This window comes from Hemicordylus capensis, chromosome 8 (assembly GCF_027244095.1).
Source record: "Hemicordylus capensis ecotype Gifberg chromosome 8, rHemCap1.1.pri, whole genome shotgun sequence".
Classification (NCBI taxonomy): domain Eukaryota; kingdom Metazoa; phylum Chordata; class Lepidosauria; order Squamata; family Cordylidae; genus Hemicordylus; species Hemicordylus capensis.
In genome coordinates this window covers 29,664,422-29,686,033 of record NC_069664.1, presented here as the reverse complement: position 1 = coordinate 29,686,033, position 21,612 = coordinate 29,664,422, and the positions used below count along the sequence as shown (strand labels likewise).

The following is a 21,612-nucleotide window of genomic DNA, read 5'->3' as shown; positions in this document are numbered from 1 at the left end:
GTGCTCTGTCATGGAGCTATGGCCCATCCCATCAGGAGAAAATCTTACAGCAGACCGTGCTTACATGCAGCCGCCCATCCAAATGCAAACCAAGACAAATTCTGCTTAGCAAAGGGCACCAGAGAATGACCAGGGCCAAGAATCAGAAAACACACACAGCTGGAACAGATGTGGATTCCTGCTTTTTGTTGCGGGGGGGGGACATACAACTATTAGACGCACACAGAGACCTTCTTGTTCCTTTGAAAAAGTAGCAATCCTAGGATAGAGCCCTGTCAGTCCACCCCAAATGCAGACAGGACAGGAGGAAAGCCCTTGTAAATACCCTTTATCCCCCACCCCAGAAGAGCTGGGCATTCTGCATCTGCAAACACAGCCCGAATGTGTGCTCCTTTCAAAGGTCTCACTGAGCTGTCTTTGCCCTGGGTGGAAATGAAAACAAAACTGCAGGTCTGAAAGCCTGCCTCTTTTAAGCCCTTCTCTGAACATGTGGCAGATTCACTTGTTTTTAGCTCCGCTGGGGAAAGAGAAAGGCACCAAAAACACTGTCCTTGCCAGCCGGCTTTTGGCTGCCAGTCGACATTCCTTTCTGATAACGTGTCTAAGGGCACAAAAGAGAGTCTGGGTCCCAGTGCCCAGGCTTAACAATGCCATAGTGTGGGGCTTTGTGCTTAGTTGGCAGAAGTCTGGGAGGGGGGCGGCGCGGGCGATTGCCTGCTTTGCATGGGGCCAAAGATAGGTCCCACTCTGTTGGAGCAACTGGCAGAGGCAAAAGGTTGTGACAACAATCAAAAAGCAACCAAGCATCTTGTGACATCTTAAAAACTAGCTGATTTATTGCAGCAGAATCTCATGTTGCTTCATCAGATGAATAAAGTGTTTTCTTCAATGGGCAGGTATACAACGCACGTGAGTATAAAGGGCGGGGCGGACTGGAAACCGTGGGACCAGACAGCCACGAAATCAAAGAGGCCCACCTTGTGCTAATTTTATGCACGGCTTATAGGAACATAGGAAACTGGAGACGCTGCCAGGGAGGTAACTTGGCTGGAGCCTTCGGCACGCAAGCAGACAGATCCTCTTCTCAGAAGGGCTCCATCACCTATACAGTGCTCACACATATGGTCTCCCATTCAAATGCAAACCAGGGCAGACCCTGCTTAGCCAAGGGGATAGTTCATGCTTGCTATGGTCAATCCCTCCTGCATCCTACCAAAGACAACCGCAGGGCTCTGTAGTCGCCAGGATTCAACACTGGCTCGACGGCACACTTCACCTTACCACAAGACCAGCTCTCCTGCTCCCTTAGACACTGAACATCTGCAGCAGCCTCTGGGAACTGTAACAAAGCACAACTGGGGCCCTAACTGGAAAAGGGGGGCAGTGCATAGCAGTGGGGAGCATAATTCTAAAGAGGGATAAGATAGGGACGTGGTGCAGTGGAAGGACACCTGTTCTGCATGCAGAAGGTCCCAGGTTCAGTCCCTGGCAGCATTTCTTCCAAGCAGGGCTGGGAAAGACTTCCACCTGAAACCTGGAGCGCGGCTGCCAGTCAGTGTAGACAATACAGAGCTGCATTGACCAAAGGTCTGACTCGGCAGAAGGTGGATTCTGATATGCTCTAAAGTCCACTCAGGCTGTGTGGGGTAAAGAAAGGTGGCCCTGATAATTAACGATCAAGCATGACAAATGCAAAAGTCAGTAGCAAAAACTGCTTTGGAAGGTGAAGGGGTTTGACTAGCAGTTGTACAGATGTGATCTTAATCACCGTGGTGCTGGACTTTGACCAGGAAGACCTGGGTTCAAATTTCCACTCAGCCTTGACGCTCATAGGGTGACCTCTGGCCACACTATTTCTTAGCCTAACCTACCCCGCAGGGTTGTTGTGAGGACTATACAGGGTGAGGGGGGCCACCATGGATGCTGTCCTTGGAGGAAAGATGAGACTTTAAGGTAGCTAATTATACGTGTCTCAGCCCTAGCAGTTATCTCTTCTGCCACAGCACTTCCTTCCCGTGCTCACTTGGCCAATGTCATACGAGGCCTCTAGAACATTTTGGAGGTTTATCAAATGACCCATGCTGTAGAAAGCAGATAAGAGATGTTTTTCTCCCTCTCTGTCATTGGGGTCACCCAATGAAACTGAAGGGCAGTAGATTCCAGTGAAACAAAAGAAAATCCTTCCCTCTCATATAATCTGTAGAACTCACTGCCACAAGATGGTCTGTTCCAGCAGGGCTCTTCTTATGTTCCTAACTGCTTCTGTCTATTTATTTTCCTCTTCACGGAAGGAATTCTCAAACTTGGATCCCCTTTGACCATTGTGGATGAGGATGATGGAAGTTGTAGTCCAACAACCACAAGTTTGAGAACTCCTGCTTCAGGGTATTTATTCACAGATCATAAATCAGATTCCTTCCTTCCTTGTTTTGTTTTGAAATCACATTAGCTTCATTGATGAACAAAAGCTGTCAGGAAGAACACAAGGCAAAACATTTTTTTAAGAGAGAGTCACAGAAACAGGATGTGATCAGGTTCATAATGCAAACGGCACAAGCAGGTGACCGCTTGCCACACAAAGCCCCACACACCACAGGAACAACTCAGCCCATATTTTTTATTCTCGGGGTGAGCGAACAAGGCAGTGCAAAGTAACTGGTAGGGCTGCAGCCCGGCCTTTGAATACTTGGGGTTTGTGCTATAGCAGAGCCATAGTGATTTGAGGGGAAGGCAGGCCTGCTTTCATTGGGGGTCTAGCCACACGACAGACTTAAACTTTGCAAGGATTCCCACTTTCCAGGCAGCACCGCGGAGAAAGAATTGTAGTCTGGGTGTCAGATGGAGTTCTTCAACAGAATTCCCAACACATCAGCCGACTACAGTTCTCAGCATCCGAGGAGAGGAGAGCTGGTCTTGTGGTAGCAAGCATGACTTGTCCTCCTAGCTAAGCAGGGTCTGCCCTGGTTGCATTTGAATGGGAGACCACTTGAGAGCACTGTAAGATGTTCCCCTCAGGGGATGGAGCCACTCTGGGAAGAGCAGAAGGTCCCAAGTTCCCTCCCTGGCATCTCCAAGATAGGGCTGAGAGAGATTCCTGCCTGCAACCTGGGAGAAGCCGCTGCCAGTCTGTGTAGACAATACTGAGCTAGATAGACCAATGGTCTGACTCAGTATATGGCAGTTTCCTATCTTCCTATGTCCCTAGGGAAGCTGAGGCAATCACCTCAGGTGGCAGACTACTTGTGGTGCCAGCAGGGTGACAGGATACCACCGCCATCAGAGCAGCTCTTTAGGAACCCTTCTGACCCCTGCAAGCTTTGCCAGGAGTACCTTTCCTCACATGCATACCTTGCAAAGCTTACAAGAAGCACAAGGAGAGGCGAGGGAGCTGCTGGCCGCCTTTCCTCCTCCTTGCCCCGCTACATTTTCAGAGCTTGCAAGGGTCAGTTTTGATAGGGGGCTGGCCCCGGAGTGGTCATGGGGCGAGACAACATTTTGCACCTTGCCTTAGTGCCACGATTCCTTGGAGCACCCTTGGGGAGAATTAAGCTGGCATCTAACCAATTCCAGTTTGTAGCGCAGACAGGGTGAACTAAACCGAAACAAGCAGACATTCCCTGGAGAGGAATGCAGAAGTGTCTCCAGACTACCCTTCCCTGACCCCAGTTGCAACACTAAGGAAGGATGCTTTAGGGGCGAGACACCTCCTCTGAGCTTCCTCCTTTCTCCGCTGGTGGCTCTTGGCGTGTGATTTTCACCTCGTTGATCTTGGTTTTCACTTCCTTCCCCGTCCGCGGAGCCTCGACACTCAGGATGCCATCATGGGTCACAGTGGCCTTGACCAAGAGAGGGTCAACGTCCAGCGGAAGGATATAGGTCCTGGTGAACTCCCGAGAGATGAAGCCGTGCCGGTCAGCCTTCTGCGGGTGCTGTGCGGTCACTTCCAGGAGGTTGTCCACAGTGCGGACAGCAATTTCATCGGGCGTGAAGTGGCAGACATCAAGGAAGACCTGGAATTTGTGGTCATTGAGGTTGACCTCTGAGATCCCTCGGTCCAGCTGCTTGTTGATCCGAGGTCTGATGTAGTATCCATGGTACAATGTGGGGGCCAGAATTTCTCCAGGGGAAACACCTGGGCGAAAAAAGGGAGGGGAAAGGGGTGATAATCCACAGGGACTGGCATACTAGGACATTTTAAAAAGTCTAATTTGAAGGGTCCCTTGGGGTCACTGGATAGCAATAGCAATAGCAATAGCACTTACATTTATATACCGCTCTATAGCTGGAAGCTCTCTAAGCGGTTTACAACGATTTTAGCATATTGCCCCCAACATTCTGGGTACTCATTTTACCGACCTCGGAAGGATGGAAGGCTGAGTCAACCTTGAGCCCCTGGTCAGGATCGAACCTGTAACCTTCTGGTTACAGGGCGGCAGTTTTACCACTGCGCCACCAGGGGCTCTGGATGACTTCGAATTCTAGCATTCTGTGGAAATGGAGTTTTTCTCCATCTCCCAGCATATGAGAACTTGAGGGCATCCAACGAAAGTAATCACCACCATCATGTCTTGTGGCAGTGAGTTCCACAACTTAACTCTGTATCGGGTGAAGGAGAACTTTCTTTTCTCTATCCTGAATCTTCTGCCTAGCATTTTCTTTCCTAATCCTGGACTCTTCCTGTTCTACCTTGCCTTCCATCACCGAGCGCCATCGCTGCTGTTGCTCCCACGCCCACGTCCTCCTACTGGCATTGGCTCACTCCACCCTCGGCCTGACTAGACCCAGACCTGACTTGCATGAAGACTGCAGGGCCTTGGATGCAACATGGTCTCACCGGCTTCTCCTTGCAGATGTCCCTCTTTTCACGCTGTTCCGGCAGCGTGTCAAGCAAGCAGAATCGTTGACTGTTGCCATCTGCTTTCTTTCCCCTCCAGCAGCCTCCACGAGCCCGGCTGGACTTTGTGCGCAACCCACCAGCTCAGCTTTTCAGTGCTTAACTGGGCTTGCATTGTCCGAAAGCGGCCTTTTGCCAGCTGCATTCCACAAACAGTCCCAGATCAATAGGGGAAGAGAGAGAAATCTCATTCCCTGTTGCTAGGAGCGTTGAGAAGGATCACTCACCAGCTGACAGGCTTTTAGCTGCTGGCAGAGAGAAATAAAACCAAGGAACCCTTAAATTATCCTCTTATAGTCCATCAGTTTTCCAGGTTGCTTCTCATAAAAGGAGTGTTAACTGTGCATGTTGTCCACGGTTCTGAGAACTCCGGCATTGGGAAGAGTGCATCACTGCTGTTGCAGTATTTGTGCCTGTGCCTGTAAATGTTTTATGCTGCTTTCAGCTAATGTGTAAAGTGTGTATTGTTTCCTTATTTTGTATTTTGTAACTTTTCTAATGAAAAGTACCAACAAATTTTGGCCATGTACCATCTCAGGGAGTGAATGCTTAGTGATTTTCAGCAACATCTACCCACCCCCCAAAAAAGATGAAAAATAGGTGATGGCCTCGTTGCACTCACAGCTTTCTCTGTGCTATCACCCCTTTTTTATCCCTCTCCCCAAACCATGAGGGTAAAACTGCAGCCATTTTTGCACAGCGGAAAGGGTTAGGGTCAAGGTTAGGGTAACAATGAACAATTACTGCACTCTCTCCATGGAATAATCTCTGGAGACATTCCTGTCAGTTTCATTTCCATTCCTCTGACAGCACTGATAACATTTTATGGTAGTTTTTATGTTTTAAAAGCTTATAAAACCCCACTGCAGATTTAGCCACTGCAGGCCCCATGGTCAGGACAATAAAAGCATGAGAACACACTAGAAGAAGAAAGTCTCACGATGCTGTCCCCTCTTTCCCACCTCTAGGGGTGTGGACCTTGTCAAAAATCGCAATGAGCCTTCTTCCCGTCCAGGTGGTAGCAACCAACCACCCCAGCTGGCTTGGGTACAGTTGTGCTTGGAATGCCATCCCTGGACTCTTACTAACGTCAAGATGCTCCACCAACCATCCCTCTTTCTCCGGGCAGTCCCTATCGCCTGGGATCATTCCTATTTTTGCCTTGTTGGGACATCTTGTGAGAAATGCTGCCAGCTTGCTAGAGTTGCCATTCCTCAAGGTCCAGATCCCTCCCCAGGGTCTCTTGAAGTTAAATCTCCATCTCATCTTGAGTAGTGCACATGCACAGCAATGCATGTGGCCAGCACTAATGCACCATGCACAACCTGTCCTATGTGACACAGTGCAGCTGCCGGGGGGCAGGGGATCTTCAGTGGTGACCTCTCAGCATAACCGACCTCACGGGGATGTTGTGGGGATAAACGTCACCATGTACTTGGACTATTTGGAATAGCAGGAAATAAATGTATGTATGTATGAATGCATGAATAAATAAATAAATGCAGCACTTCAGCACTATGTGCAGCACTATGGGGTCATAGCAAAGCTTTAGGCAAGTACATGCTGCAGTTGTGCTCCTTTGCCCCATAGCTTGCAACACCACTGCAGAATGAGTGGTACTGCATTTGACAACTGACAATTTTTTAAAAGCGCTTGAAAACCTGCCTCTTCACCCAAGCTTTTTTAGCTTTTAAATTTTTTAAGTTTTAATCTGTGCTTGATTTTTAGATGGCCTAAATTGTTTTAAGATTTTTGTGTATGTTTTAACTTGCTTAATGCTATTGTTAACCACCCAGAGACGAATGTTTGGGGCAGTGTACACATTTGACAAATAAATAAGAGAGAGAAAAGTTTATTCGGTCATTGACCAGCAAATAAATAATTAAATAAGTGCAGCAGCCAGACCTAACGAGGTCTGCATAACAACGTTTCCTCCATTCTTTCCCAAACCATTACAGACTGCAGACTTGGGTTTCCTATCATGCTCAAAAGCTTGCTCACTACTGTGTGTGGCTTCTTAGCTGGTCCTAATAAAAGTATCATGCTACAGTCACATTAGGATTATTATTATTTTAATGGACCAACAAACTGCCTGCCATTTTGGACGGCTCTCTCAGGCTGCCATCCCATGCCCTGACAGGCTTTTGGTGCTACTGGGCTTTTGTTCACACAATCAGAGTGGCCAAGTATGGCTCCTTCTGCCACTTTCCCCATGCATGTTCATTAGAACATTCCTGCCACAAATTATCCCTCCCCCCACTTTTTTAAAAAAATAAATATTCCAGATCAACTTCCCTGATTGAAGCTTCGCCATCCCAGCATGAGAATCCTCATCCCACGCTTTGGAACTGCCAGCCAGCCTCTTTCTTACCTTCCCCAAAGTTCTGGTCGTAGATCTTGCTGGGGTTGGCAAACTCGTATTCGGTGCTCATGGGGTGGGCATGGGGGACGGTGCGCTCAGCCATGGTCTTTGCTGGGGAGCGGGCCTCTCGGAGGACCAGTTTCGGCGTCTCTGGGCAAATGCTGCAGCCGGATGCTGTCCTTTCCTTCGGGTGAATTCCACAGGGAGGAGTAAGTGATAGAAAATAGAGACCAAAATAGACAGGCAGGCCCTGGAACGCGGAGCCTTCAGTGATGATTGCTGTTTGCAGGCAGCCTGGAGCTGCTCCGACAATGCAGCCACAGCTGTTAGAAATGACAGAAATGTGCAGTTCTCCCAGGCTGCCTGTCCCTGGACACCTGGGCAATTAAATCAAATGTCTGGAATGAAAATCCCCGGCTGCATCCTGCCCTCCAGACCCATTGCAGTAAAGTGGGAACCCCTTGCCGCCGCCGCCGCCCCCTGCACCCATGTAGACTGTCCTGTGGCGAAAGGACGGGATATAGAAGAGATCGGATGAAGGGCAACCACGAGGAATCTCTTCACAAGGCCAAGAGTTAGTGGGCAAGCAGGGGAATTGGAAAGGAGTATCCACGTTCCAGCTCAGCCCTCAAAGTCAGCCTCAGTTCCTCTTCCGTAAGATTGGCATGCCAGTAGCCGACCTCACGGGTTTGCTACAATGAAAGACACTCTGCCCGGTAGAAACAAGAAGAACGAAAACAAGAGGTCCCCAATTGCACAGCAGGACTTATTAAACAGTTATCAGCCTATTTACAAAGATGCTCATGATGGCGTGAAACTGGAGACTGCTGCTTGGACATCCTCTGGGGCGGCAGGTGCAAAGGCTTCTTGTCTGCCTTGCTATTTACATGGGCTGAAACTGGAGGAGGACAGAGGCTCTCTCAACTCTGGCTGTGGCAGGATGCTTGGTCCACCGCCTCAGCCTACGAGGCCGTGCCGGGGCCTCCCCCACCCCCCACCCCGCCATGGCTCAGCGTCACTCCATCCCCACTCAGCAGCATCTGGCCCTGGCTGTCACAGGATGGTTCATGGGAGAGCTGGCCCCTTCCAGAACCGGAGGGGCACGATCCTTCAGGAAGCCTGCTTGCACAAGCTCCATTGGAATGAAAAGGATCTGCTCACCACCAGTACAGCCTCTGCTGGTAACTGGGGACGGGACCGCGGAGAGAAGCCACAGGACTTGAATCCGCCCTGCTAGCTGGTGGGAATTTTATTCCTTTGGCTCTTGAGATGTTATCAAGCATTGTTGGCATGTGTTCAAATCTCCTTTCGAAATCAGCCGGCATAGAGTAGTGCCTCGGAAAATGGGTGGTGACGAGTCAGGCCTTCCCCGCTTCTGACCTCTTCTCTCACGGCCTCGCCCTAGGCAAGCCTGCGTCCACTGCAATGTGGGGATACTTGACTTACTTGACTTACAAAGCTGTGGTAAGGATTATCTCATGACAGCAGAGCTGTCCTCACTATGGTCGGAACTATCTTATCGTGCTGACATGCTTCCAAATCTCCTTCTGAGTGAAACTGAAGGTCAGGAAATTTAGGACCAGCGAAAGGAAGTACTTCTTCACACAGCACATTATTAACTTATGGAATCCTCTGCCACGGGATGTGGTGATGGCCACTAGCTTGGATGGCTTTAAAGGGGGCTTAGACAAAGTAATAGAGGGCAGGTCTATCAATGGCTATAGGCCACCTCCAGCCTCAGAGGCATGATGCCTCTTAATACCGGTTGCAAGGGAGCAGAAGGAGAGAGGGCATGCCCTCACCTCTTGCCTGTGTTTCCCCAGAGGCATCTGGTGGGCCACTGTGGGAAGCAGGATGCTGGACCAGATGGGCCTTCTTGGGCCTGATCCAGCAGGGCTGTTCTTATGTTGACTAAGGTAGGAGAAGCCTTGTGCCCTGGTCCGGGAGCTGTGTGCTCCGCATATTGAATAATGCAGTATCAGAGGTGGAGAAAGCCCCCCCAGCTGGGCAGCAAGGTTTCCCCTCCTACCTCATTCTGAAGCTGGGGATGAAATCTGGGTAGGGTGTGCTTGTGGGCCTTGGCAGGAGAGCAAGCTCCCAGCCTCCAACCTTGCTTTTATCTAGCACCCTATCAAACATCAGGAGTGGGCACAGCCCCAAAAGAGGGAAGTTGGTTTTCCTACCCTAGTTCCGATCATGAGGACAAGCCTAGTGGATGTGAAGGGTTGTGCACACACAAAAAGCGCTATAGAAATACTACTACTGAAATACTAATACTACTGAAAGTTGGTTTTAAGCGGGGGAAGCCCCTACAAATGAGACTGTAGAATGCGGAACACTGTTCCCAGTAATAAACTCTGTGTTAGAATTGCAACACACACACACACACACACACACAGGCTGTCTTTACCAGTTGCATATGCTCATGTCGTTGGGGGCTAACTACACATTATGCAGGAATGTGCCTATAATTTATGAACATATGAAATTGCTTTCTACTAAACCAGACGTTTGGTCTGTCTAGCTCAGAAGTCCCCATCTTCGGCCCCGATATGCTTTCCAACTCCTATTATCCCCAGCAACAGCCAAAACATTTAAAACTGCTTGAAAGGCAGCATTTGAGACTGAAACCAACATTTCAAACCAATGCAGAATTTCAGTTCAGGCCCTGCTGCTTGCCTCCAGCATCTGGGACTCCGAGGTACAGTGCCGTTGTACATGGAGGGTTCATTGCCAGCCAGTTCCACTGGAAGGGTTCTTGTTTCAAAGGAGGAGTTTCTAAAGCTGGGATTCTGGATCACAGCTACAGTTGTACAAATGCAACTAAAGACAAGAGAAATTTCCCTGCTTTGGCTGTGCCACCAACACGCTGCTGAGGTTACACCCTTGGAGACATGGGGGCGAGGAAAGAGGAAGAGAGAGTGAAACAGGTTGGGTGGCATTCATGGCGTGCTCAGCTGGAGGTGGTGATGAAATGCTCTCTAGTCCTTATGCTGGGCAGACGCTGCGGCTGCATTTTTTTTCATGAGCCTTTTAAATTTAACCCAGCGGGGTAGGTGAGTCACTTCTTATTCTTAGCAGCCTGACACAGGCGAAGGGAAAGTGTGCTCAAGGGCTGGGCAGGAGGAAGTAAACACCCAAAGGCCTGGGCCTAAATACGGCAGAAAGTCCAACAGGAAAACAGGTCCCTAGACTCAGCCCTCCCTTCATCATATGAGTGGAAGTGAAGTTAAAGGCGAGAGCCTTCGGTTCATAAGGGCATAAAGCAATGGTTCTCAAACTTGGGTCCCCAGATGTTGATGGACTACAACTCCCATCATCCTGACATCAAGGATGGTTTTGCTGCCTTGCCCACTATTTTGGTTCTGACAGTGGCCAACTAAAGGCCTTTGGAAGCTCACAAGCCGGGCAGGAAAGCAATGGCAATCCCCTATTTGCCTCCAACATCTGGCATCTATAGGTATACTGTCTTTGTAAATGGAGGTTCTATCTCCAGATACCCCACCCAAGAGCTGTCAAGAGACATATTCCCCCATGCATCTATGTAACCTGTATTTATTTGCTTTCAAAGCCGCTGAAGTTAGCTATCACGTACACGACAGTAAGTCCTACAAGTTAATAATCACACACCTCGTGAAACAGTATTTCCTTTTGTCTGGCCTGAACTAACCACAAACCAACTCAGGTGACCACGAGTTCCAGTTTTATTAGAGAGGGAGGAAGATGTCTTCGAGTAACATTTGGCCGACACATGCAGCCTGCGATGGGAGGAAGGGCGCTGCTGGGTGGCATCAGAGTCCCCGGAATGGAAACCAAAGTCCCTTGTTTCTTTCTGTTTGTGAGACCAAGAGAGCAACGGCTTCGTTGGTGCTGGCATCTGAAGTAGCAGGAAATGACAGACTGCCCTGACCGAGCCTTTTTCTTGGTTGAAAGGCAGGGGCTGGGGTGGTGGCGGAGGAGGAGGAGGAGGAGGTTTCATGCTGACTTGCTAGAATTGAGCTGTTCTTTCCCCCTCAGCAACGTGGGTGCAGAGCGGAGCGTACAAATCTCCAGTTAATCTGCCAGCCAGCGCTGAATGGCCCAGATGGGGGAGCAGGGATCAAGAGATGCCTGACATCATTGTTCCAGAGCATTCGGCCAGCGCAAGCCTGGCACTGGCAGGCATATAAAGCCCGGTCTCTCTGCTGGCTGGAACACGCTGCTGTCCAGTATATCCTCCGGGACCAGCCCAGATGGATATCACCATTCACCATCCCTTTTTCCGCAGGCCTTTGCTATCCGCCCTGTCGCCGAGCCGCATCTTCAACCAGACTTTTGGGGAGCACTTTGCAGAATCCGAATTGTTCCCAAGCTCCTCGACTCTCAGCTCTTTCCTCTTGAGACCTTCCTTCCTAAGGACCCCCGGCTGGCTAGAGAGCAGATTCTCGGAGGTAACATTTCCTCTCTTGTAGAGCGCCAGTTAATTCTCGACTGCCCTTGACCCACATTAGGTACACCTGCCCCACCCCGCCCCCTTCACAGCCCACCCTTTTAAAGCTGATTCACTTGCTTGATTTTCAGGTGGACTCTAAACCCCATGGCAAAGTCAACATCATTAAAATCTCACTAACAACAAAGGCATAGGTGGTGGTCAGCAGCATTGCTCTTCTCCTTGGCCTCTCGGAGCTGGTGTTTTCTCAAGCCACACCAAGAGCACCTTTTAGGAAACAGGTCGCCTGTGAACACTGTGCACACAGGAGAGAAAGCAGAACAGAGTTTAAACTGGAATGCAGATTCTATGTTTCAGTTATAGGCACCAGAAATACCAAAAGCAATATAGAATAATTGCTAATAAGTTTACTTCAGGTGCAGAGAATCCTGTGCAAGTCCTGTCAAAATGGATGGGAGCTGAGCCCATTAGGATGAGGCTATAACAACTCAATGGCAGAGCATATGCTGTGCATGCAGAAGGACCCAGGTGCAATCCCTGTTGGTATCTCCAGTTAAAAGATCGGATATCAGGCAGTGGGAAAGGTCTCCTCCTGAATCCTTGGGCAGCTGAGGTCAGTCCAGGTAGGCAGTGTTGGGCTAGATCCCTCAGTAGTCTGATTCCAGAAAATGAAGCTGCAGATATTTATCTGGGGTGCAGAAGAAACTCCTGCGGGACTGTGGCCCCACCTCCAAAATACAGCCAGCTTTAGGCTCAAGCAGGCCTCCTATGGGAGAGATTTCCACAGTTCAGGAGCTATCACCAAGAATACTTCCCAGTTAATGTCGAGGTGGACCCAAACAGGATGAGAGCTGGAAGTTTGGGAACTGCTGGAGTAATCATCACATGTTTTATGGCTGAGGCTGAAAACATTGCTGTTATTATGATGATATATTTTGGGTTGCTGTAAGATTTTGTCTGGTCTTTGTAACAAACTTGGATTTTGATTTTTGGGTATTGTACTGGTGGTTTTGTATTATTGCACTTACTATTCACTCCATGTGCAAACTTTTCTTCAGGGTGGTGGATTATTATTATTATCATGATTATTTTGTATTTCTAATTCTTATAATTGCATACTGCATTTAATCAAAGAAAGATGAAAAGGAGGAAGTCCATATATCTTCATGCACTGAGTGTTTATTCACAAAGGTGGCTCTAATAATTCTTCAGCCTCTTCCTTTCATTATGATGCTGGTGTCTGTCACGTGGAGGTCATGTTTAGCTTTCACCATGTGATGAGCATGAGAACATAATGGTGAGAACATTTCCCGGCAAAGGGTAAGAAAAGCAGATCACAGTTTTAAATAATAAATAAAACAAACATAAGAGCAAACCTGGTGGATGCGACCAATGGGGTCCATTCAGTCCAGCAATTTGCTTCAATCCACAATGGCCAGTCAGCTGCTTCCAGAAAGTCTGCAAGTTAGGCATACTGCCTCTGAACTTGGAGGCTCCATCTAGTGGCTGAGACTAATAGCTATTGAGAGGCCCTTCTGCCCACTCCTCCATGTATTTATCTGATCCTCTTTTAAAGCCAACTAATCTACTGGCCATCACTAGACCTTGTGGCAGCCATACAATTGTTAAGCATTGTGTGAAGAAGTTGTGTGGGGTTTTTTTTTGTCTGTCCTGACTCTCTTGACAATGTTTAATTGGATGACGCCAAGTGAGACGGAGAAAAACTTCTCTCTCCATTTTCTCTACAGCATGCATAATTTAGAATGCCTCTATCACATCCCTCCTTAGTCATCATTTTTTCTAAAATTAAAAGCCCCAAACACACTCTGATCACTTGCCTTTTTCTGCCCCCTTTGCACCTACATGTTACCATGAAAGAAGTGTGTCAGTTGTAAGGCTTTAAGCAAGCTCCATGTCTAACAAAGGGGTTTATCAACCTTGGGTCCCAGATGCCGTTGGACAACTCTCATCATTCCCACAATCCCCTTTGGCCATTGCGGCTGGGCATGATGGGAGTTGTAGTCCAACTGTATCTGGGGATCCAAGGTTGGGAAACCTTAAATCTTAAATTTGTTATCTGTTCACTTTTAGTAGGATTGCCCTAACCCGACTCTTTGTCAGCAGATGCGACTGGATAAGGACAAGTTCTCGGTCAACTTTGACGTGAAGCATTTCTCTCCCGAGGAGCTAAAGGTCAAGGTTTGGGGAGACATGATTGAAATTCATGGCAAACACGAGGAGCGCCAGGTTGGTCTGGTCTTGGTGTGAGCATGTCTGGCAGGGAAGTGGGAGGGAGGTAGTGGGGCTGGGCAGACGCCTTCTAAACAAGGGGGCCCACTGACGATGGAGACCCTTGTTCCTGGTCACATGGAACACCCTGAGATGTACATGAGTGGAACAAACAAGGCAACCCACCATGCTCTTTAACTCTTGTGGTTAAACTTGAAAAGGCTGCTGTTGAGCGATAAGAACGGGCCCATCGAACTCAGTAGTGTTCGGCAGGGGCTCTCCAGACTTCAGGCCCAGGTGGCCCCACTCCCAGCTCCCCCAAAGAGACTAGCGGCCTTTTGCAGGCAAAGCAGGTGACAAAGAGCAACCCCCCCACTGCCTAAGCACACAAACAGGCTGATCATTTGGTGGTGGTGTTCTGTTTTTCTCTCCATCTCCTTCAACAAGGACGAACACGGCTTCATTGCCCGAGAGTTCAGCAGGAAATATAAGATACCAGCGGACGTGGATCCCCTCTCCATCACCTCCTCCCTCTCTTCAGATGGTGTCCTCACAGTGAACGGACCAAGGAAACCAACAGAAGTCCCAGAGCGCGCCATCCCCATCACCCGGGAGGAGAAAGCCGCCCTACCCGTGGGGCAAAAGAAGTAGATGGTTCTTTGAAGCCCACCTTTTTATATTGAAGACAGCCTCACCACCGGATGCAAGCAGCTCGTGGGGTCTCTGGCTGGCTGCTCTTATTTATTTGTGTTCAGATGAGCCAATGAGCTTGTTCACTAACAAATAAACCAATGAATAAGCATTCTGGCTGTAGCTTCTTCCCCCAGCTTTAGGGGCAGGGTTAATTTGAGCAAGGGCTCATCCTCAGAATTTTGTTTTCAGTGTTTGGGCTTAGCCCTGGAGTTGTCAGCCTGAATCCATAAGAAAAGTATATGCAGAATTCTGAGCATGTACCAAATTCCCTTCTGTTGCCACTGAGTGACCACAACCAGTGTTGAAAAAACCCAAGATGCAACTGGGTCTTCTTTCCCAGGCTGCACATCTAAACAAACATTATGGCTAGTATGCCAGAAAAACAGACAGTACCTCACAGGATGTAACAGGAAAAGAGGCAGTAACCAAAACGACCACAGAGATAAATCAAGCCACAAGAGCCAGGGATAATTTCCTTGTCATTCTGGTGCACAGTCATTTATTTACAGGCTTGGTTTGCAACTTGCCACACAACAGCCTTGCTTCTGAACGTCCTTGGGGAGGGGAAGGAGCAACCAGGTCATGTGATCAAGGCCTTTTCAGGTGTCCCAGTTGTCCTGAAGCTGAAGACAGCCTCTTTCCAACCTTACTGCTTCACCTGAGACCCTTCTGGCTCCTTGGGTTTCCCATCAACCAACAGGCAGGGTACTCTGCAACGTGAAGGCTCATAATCTATCATGTAGCAGGACCGAGCAGTCGGTTTGATTGGAGGAGGCTCCAGTTCTGGCTGGTGTCCAGGGAACCAATGAGGTTCTCGAATAACTCCTAAGAACAGAGAGAGGACAAGTCTGAGGAGCTAAAAAGCAAAACAGGAAGGAGGGCATTTCCAAGCTAGCTGAGTGACACATACCCCCCCGCCACTAACCAGGCAGAAGCCAAAGGCAGTCCTAGCACCAGCTGCCGGCCTAATGGTGAGCTGCCCTAGAGAGCTAAAGTCAAGGTGAAGTGTGCCGTTGAGTCGATGGCGACTCCTGGTGCCCACAAAGCCCTGTGGTTGTCTTTGGTAGAAAACAGGAGGGGTTGACCATTGCCTCCTCCCATGCAGTATGAGATGATGCCTTTCAGCACCTTCCTATAGCACTGCTGCTTGATATAGGTTTCCCATAGTCTGGGAAACATACCAGCAGGGATTCAAACTGGCAACCTCTGGCTTGCTAGTCAAGTCATTTCCCTGCTGCACCATTAGGTGGCTCGCCCTAGAGATCTAGGTATGGCAAATTCAGAAAGCCAACAGGCAACTCTGCTTGGTCACACATGCATTGTTGGGGGTTCTGCACCCAATGCCAGGCACTGCCTACAAGTGGCGCTCTTCATTTTCCCTTGTAAAACCAGGTAATCTTGAATCTGCTTCAAATATGGATGCCTGAGAATGTAGAGATTTGGGGTTTAAAACACTTTTCAAGCCATAGACCCTTACGCTTCATCATTCACCACTTGCTAAAAGGAACCAGTCCCCAAGAACTATTGGCAAGAATTTAGGATCAGACCAAAGGTTCATAGAATCCAGCATCCTGCTTGCCACGGTGGCCAGCCAGATGCCTCGGAGAAGCCTACAAGCAGGACATGGAGACCAGAGCCTCCTCTTGCCATTCTCCCCCTGCCCCCTCAGCAACCGGTATTCCCTGTAAACTGCCTCTGAACATGGAAGCTCCACACAGGCATCAAGACTGATTGCTACTGACAGATCTTCCCTCTTCCTTCATGCATTTGTCGAATCCCCTTTTAAAGCCATCTAAGCTCATGGGCATCGCCACATCCCATGGCAGCAAATGACAACCGTGGTGGTGGGAGGTGGAGAGGGAAGCAAGGGAGCAACATTGTTCACCCACGCATCCAGACTGGTGACACATGGCAGCAGTTCCAGTCTTGTGTACTTACTCCTTGTACTGTGAGGCATTTCCTTGGAATAGTCCTTCGAGTAGGTGGACTCAAAGTAGTGACCGTACTGAAAGAGAAAGGCTAGATTGAGTGCATGGGTAAGAAGCCATCTTCATTCCACCATGTCAGTCTTTCATAGAAAGAGGCCTGTCCCTAAGCATCTCCAGGCACAAACATTTCCACACAGTGGTTCAGCTTAGCAGGAGGTCTGGATACTGGAAAGACATTAAACAAACACAGATTGCAATCCTTGCATTTCCTCCAGTGTGCCCTATGGAGCTTGATCCCAGGCAAGTGTGCACAAGAGGGAAGGAACTGTGTAGAGACAAGGCAACAACATACAGAACGCTATGTAATATTCAGTTTGTACACTATTCTTTCTTCAAGGAACTCCTGGGAGCAGATCCTAGCTGATCTCTGCTTTAGCTACCAAGCCAGCCCAGATGTAGATACATTTAGCTTCAAAGATGAAATTGAAATTTAGTCATGAATTACACTTGTATTCCATCCATCCTCCAAGGAGCTCACATTGGTGTCCATGCCTCCCAATCTGCCATTTTATTCCCATTACAACCCTGTGAGGTAGGATAGGTTGAGAGATTTTAATACAGTTCACATGACCGAAAACTGGGTAGGATAATGTCCTATGCAGCTTCGGGAGTTCTGCACACTCCTTATTTTAGATCATGTGTGGGCAAACAACTAGGTAGGAGGAGTGGAGAGTGATCATGTGTGAAAGAGGAGCTGGTTAGGATGGCTTTTCCTCCTACCTTGTTAAAATGCTGGGTAGGTTGGCATTGTCCTACCCAGCACCTCTCTCAATCACACCTTGCTCCTCCTCCCTAGTTGTTTGCTCACACACAATCAAAAATCCGGAGCGCACACTGCTCCCGACGCTGGGTAGGATGCTGAGCTCATATCATTCAGCTCCCTGCAAAAGAAAATAAACACGAAACACGACAGAATCAAATACTTAATTGTACTTGTCCAGCAAACAAAGTCGGAGAGCGATGCTCTGACCTGGGAGGGGAGAGGTTTGGGCTGCAGCACTTTCCGGATGTCATAGCGCTCCTGGTTCCAGTTTCCCAACAGGGTTTTGTTGGAATAAGAGTCCTCATTGGTGGTACACCTCCAGCCATACTGGAAGAACTTGGACGTGCTGTTCCAATCAGCCCACACTTCCCCATGGCCATTGGCTTGCAATAGACAGCCATGATGAGGGTTAAAGAAACAAGACAGGGACATGGCCTAAGAAGAGAAAAGAAAGAGACCAAAGGCATGACTGATTGAGGAGGGCAGATCTACCCTACACACCTGTATTGGTTTCCTACCACTTGAATGGTTATGCCATCAAAGAATCCTGGGGACTGTGTCTGAAGATGAGCAGGAGGTTCTTGCAGAGAACCTGAGCTGCCACCTCACATAACTTCAGGTCCCAGGGTCCTTCAGAGGGAATAAAAATCACTCAAGGTTAAGTCTGTAGCATAGATAAGACCACAGAAACATAAACCTTACAGGGTTAACAAGCAGCTATTAAAGCATGCTTAACATTACTGTTATTTAACATTTATTTAATGCCACTAATATGCTAGGTGCTCCATCGTGAGGGGGAAGAAGCCATAACTAAGTGGAAGAGCACCTGCTTTGTATAAAGAAAGTATAAGATTCAATCTCTGGCATCACCATGCAGGGGTGGGAAAAACTCTTCCATGAAACTTTGGAGAACACTCCTACTCAGTGAAGACAATACTGAACTAGATGGACCAACAGTCTGATGCAACAGCTTCTCGTGGTGAGACTACTACATTTCTTGAAAACTAGACTATAACTTGCATACTTGGAAATAAACCCACTTGGACTTATTTTGAGACTTATTTCCTCATACATGTGCTTTCAATTGTTGCCCAGCTATCACTCTTTGCCTTATAATTTTTGGGCAGTAACTTCACATTCCTTTTCATTTCTGATTCACCCCATGCGTCTCCATTTCTTTTCCTATACCAAAACCAATATGACTTCCTGACGTTGGTCATCGAAGATGCCAAATGTATTAACTGTCCAAAAAATGCAGTTTTACCAGAACAAGCATGAAGTAGCTTTTCTCATCAGAAAGCACAGAAAGGGAAAAAGCCAACACAAACAGGAAGATAGCGGAGGATTACTGCACTGTGTAAATAAAATGGAAGTAATTAGTTGATGTGAGGATTACCGTTAACCCAGAAAAGCAGAGGCTAGAATTCTAAGAGAAAAGGGAAGTTCGAATACACCCTAGGATGGACCGGGCTGAGAATGGGAACTGTAGTTCAGCAAGAGAATACCTCTGATTCAGAAGTACTAGTTGTATATGAACTGTTGCTGTCATCCCAATCCCACATCATCTTGCTTCTTGGTCCTGTTTCACACTTGGGAATTTTCCCTCAGGGTCTCTAATAAAACCAGAGAGCCTCAACAGAGCTGTAACTGATGTTTAAAGGCCAGAGACTCTGGCTGCTCTGGGAGGTAATAGGAGGAATTGGAGTAGGCAACCAGAAAACTGATCATTTCTGTTTATGATGCAGTTTCCTGCTCATCAGCTAGGCCTGAGGTCATGGGCCTCAGAACACCCCTGGGCAAAAGGTCATGGCCCAAGGAAGACACCAGCAACAGCCACCGGAATGGGTGCTATGCTGAGCTCAACAGGGACAGCTGATTTCCCCCGGCTGAACACAAGCATGGCTCTCTCTCTCCCAGCCTTTAGGAGGAAAGTGAAGACCACCCTTTTAATCCAGGCTTTTGGTTAATTCAGCTGTCCTTTGCTCTTTAAAATTTTTTAAGCTGCATTTGTTATGTTGTTATTGAACTGTTTTTATCCTGGGAGTCTTAAGGACAAAAGGAAAGGAAAGATTGTGCCGTCGAGTCGGTGTTGGCTCCTGACGACCACAGAGCCCTGTAGTTGTCTTTGGTAGAATACAGGAGGGGATTACCATTGCCTCCTCCCGCGTAGTGTGAGATGATGCCTTTCAGCATCTTCCTATCTCGCTGCTGCTGCCCGATATAGGAGTTCCCCATATTCTAGGAAACACACCAGTTGGGGATTCAAAACAAAAGCCTCCTGCTCTCCAGGCAGGTTACTTTCCCACTGCGCCATTAAGTGGCCTCCATAAGGACAAAGAGCGGTATAAATATTTTAAAAAGAGAAACAGAGAGAGAGAGTGTGTGTCATCACTAGGGCTGCCAACTCTGACCGAAACTATTCCTGGGGATTCTTTTGTCCAATATTTTCCACCATATCTGGCCATGACAATCTCCAGAATTGCTTTCACAAGGCTGGCAAGGCTGACAGAAGCTACTCCTGGAATATCCCCCAGGAGGTTCCCCCACCCCCGCCGCCTTTTTAATATTCTTAATAATATGTAACATTTTAATAAAAGAAAACCCCATTTCCCTTTTAATATTCTTCACAATATCAAGCCAATAAAAGCTGCTTTCAAGAGTCAGCTGGAGATGGATGCCCATTCCTGGGAGGTAGCCACCCCCCCCCCTTTAAAAGGTACCTTTTGGCCTGGTTAGCAGGGGCAGCATCACCTCTGTCCCTCCTGTCCTCCATAGGTAGACTGCTCCTACCCATATGGGCTCCACCCCAGCTCTCACGAGGGACGAGCAGCGCCCAATACCCTCTTCCCCCCTGTGCGGCGGTAATTATTGTCTATAGTATTATCACATATATATATGTAAATTATAATTACTGCTATTACCTAAGACCCGCCTGGCCCTGCCCTCCGCCTCGGACAAGCCCCTCGCTCAAGTCGCGCCCTCCCTCCAGCCGCCGAGGCTACAGAACAGAAGAAGGCGTGAGCCTGTCTCCATGGCAGCCGCCAAGCGGAGCGCGCCGGAAGTCACCGGGGAGGGAGGGATTGCTCGCGCTCTCGCCGGCGGAAGTGACGCATAAACTCGCGCGACGCCGGTTTCTGGGGCAGATTGCAAGGTGTGTGAGTTTGGGAGGAGTGGATGAGGGGCGGAACAACACCTACTCCCACCTGTTGATTTTGCTAGTGGGGTCCATCGCGGGGGTGTCCTTCGCCCGAGTCTGGAGGTCCACGGAGGGGAACCTGTCCCCGCGGGTCCTTAGCTGCAGCGGCCATAGGGAGCCTCCATGTTCAGAGGCAGTCTACCTCTGAACGCGGGAGCAACAACAGGAGGGAGCTGTGTTGCTTTCAGACAGATGCTTCTCAGGGGAAGGATGCTGGACGGAGCGGCCTGATCCAGCAGGGCTCTCCTTACACCTGGTGTAAGAGCAAAAGAACAGCCCTGCTGGATCAGGCCCAAGGAAGCCCACCTGGTCCGGCATCTTGTTTCACACAGTGCCCCATATCAGGCAAGAGGTGGCTGAGGGCATGCCCTCGCTCTTGCTTCCCTGCAACTGGTATTCAGAGGCAACTTGTGTCTCTGAGGCTGGAGGTGGCCTATAGCTGTCAAACCTGCCTGCACACCAGCCTTTCTCAGGGTGGTTTTGCACCGAAGACCTGCTGGTTTAACAGTTGCTTCTTTCTCCCTAAGGAATCACAGAAAATGTAGTTTAGGAGAGGGCGAGATTTCTAGTAAAGTTCCTCGCACCGTCACCAAACTACATTTTCTGAGATTTGGAGCAAAGAGGAGTAATGACTGTTACAAACTTTATAAATAGTACAGAGCCAATATGAGTATGTAGTGGGGACCACTGTTCTCTCTAAGGCATGTGTATACGCTCATATTTTTTAAAAAGTTAATGTTTTTTGACATTTTGTATTTTACATACACCTTTCCATGTTTCCCCCCACCAGCCCCAACCCCGATCCCAACCTCCCCTCCCCTAGCCAGGCTTTGCGCACTGCGCTGGGGAGGTGGGAAAAGAAAGGAGAGATGGGGGAAGAGAGAGAAGAAGAGGAGGAGCAGGAGGGGAGGAAGAGAAGGAGATACACACTGTTGCACCAATAGATGGCTCACAAGTTTTTGGCTGTCCGCTCAGTTCCTTTTAGATCCTGCTCAGGTTGAATCAGGAAGGCCCCACTCTGAATGTACATGTGCGCACACTGCCTTGATACTGCCGTC

General features: G+C 48.7%; 4 protein-coding genes across 7 annotated transcripts in view; 2 read left to right on the top strand and 2 right to left on the bottom strand.

The window, feature by feature from the left end:
- Nucleotides 1-808: 808 nt before the first annotated feature.
- Nucleotides 809-7,430, bottom strand: HSPB2 (heat shock protein family B (small) member 2). Its single transcript, XM_053269670.1, has 2 exons — nucleotides 7,266-7,430; nucleotides 809-4,132 (listed from the first exon to the last, which is right to left on the bottom strand). Exons 1-2 carry the CDS (start codon nucleotides 7,357-7,359, stop codon nucleotides 3,690-3,692), a joined length of 537 nt encoding a protein of 178 aa, XP_053125645.1. The 5' UTR covers nucleotides 7,360-7,430; the 3' UTR covers nucleotides 809-3,689.
- A 3,775-nt stretch (nucleotides 7,431-11,205) lies between these two features.
- CRYAB (crystallin alpha B) lies at nucleotides 11,206-14,716 on the top strand. The gene is made up of 3 exons (XM_053269559.1): nucleotides 11,206-11,686; nucleotides 13,810-13,932; nucleotides 14,362-14,716. Exons 1-3 carry the CDS (start codon nucleotides 11,489-11,491, stop codon nucleotides 14,563-14,565), a joined length of 525 nt encoding a protein of 174 aa, XP_053125534.1. The 5' UTR covers nucleotides 11,206-11,488; the 3' UTR covers nucleotides 14,566-14,716.
- Nucleotides 14,717-15,075: 359 nt separating this feature from the next.
- On the bottom strand, nucleotides 15,076-20,439 carry CFAP68 (cilia and flagella associated protein 68). 3 transcript variants are annotated; one of them, XM_053269557.1, is made up of 4 exons: nucleotides 20,280-20,439; nucleotides 17,566-17,793; nucleotides 16,546-16,612; nucleotides 15,076-15,432 (listed from the first exon to the last, which is right to left on the bottom strand). In XM_053269557.1, exons 2-4 carry the CDS (start codon nucleotides 17,788-17,790, stop codon nucleotides 15,254-15,256), a joined length of 471 nt encoding a protein of 156 aa, XP_053125532.1. In that variant the 5' UTR covers nucleotides 17,791-17,793; nucleotides 20,280-20,439; the 3' UTR covers nucleotides 15,076-15,253. The 3 variants fall into 3 exon arrangements, with proteins under 3 accessions (XP_053125532.1, XP_053125533.1, XP_053125531.1); XM_053269558.1 differs by lacking the exon at nucleotides 20,280-20,439 and adding an exon at nucleotides 20,079-20,236; XM_053269556.1 differs by lacking the exon at nucleotides 20,280-20,439 and adding an exon at nucleotides 18,864-19,052.
- Nucleotides 20,440-21,612, top strand: part of LOC128333708 (alpha-1,2-mannosyltransferase ALG9-like) — a 33,391-nt gene continuing 32,218 nt past the window's right edge. For both annotated transcript variants that reach the window (XM_053269554.1, XM_053269553.1), the window contains exon 1: nucleotides 20,440-20,509. The gene's annotated coding sequence lies outside the window, so the exon portion shown is untranslated. The remainder of the gene's footprint in view (nucleotides 20,510-21,612) is intronic.

Bases quoted from the DNA above. Each gene is read 5' to 3' on its own strand.
- CFAP68 (XM_053269556.1), bottom strand. From the start codon at position 18,923: ATGATGTGGGATTGGGATGACAGCAACAGTTCATATACAACTAGTACT. The intron at 17,794-18,863 runs GTATTCTCTTGC...TTCTCTTCTTAG, and splicing joins CTAGTACTTCTGAATCAGAG to GCCATGTCCCTGTCTTGTTT. The intron at 15,433-16,545 runs GTAAGTACACAA...CTCTGTTCTTAG, and splicing joins AATGCCTCACAGTACAAGGA to GAGTTATTCGAGAACCTCAT.
- CRYAB (XM_053269559.1), top strand. From the start codon at position 11,489: ATGGATATCACCATTCACCATCCCTTTTTCCGCAGGCCTTTGCTATCC. The intron at 11,687-13,809 runs GTAACATTTCCT...CTTTGTCAGCAG, and splicing joins TAGAGAGCAGATTCTCGGAG to ATGCGACTGGATAAGGACAA. The intron at 13,933-14,361 runs GTTGGTCTGGTC...TCCTTCAACAAG, and splicing joins GCAAACACGAGGAGCGCCAG to GACGAACACGGCTTCATTGC.
- HSPB2 (XM_053269670.1), bottom strand. From the start codon at position 7,359: ATGGCTGAGCGCACCGTCCCCCATGCCCACCCCATGAGCACCGAATAC. The intron at 4,133-7,265 runs GTAAGAAAGAGG...TTTTTCGCCCAG, and splicing joins CGACCAGAACTTTGGGGAAG to GTGTTTCCCCTGGAGAAATT.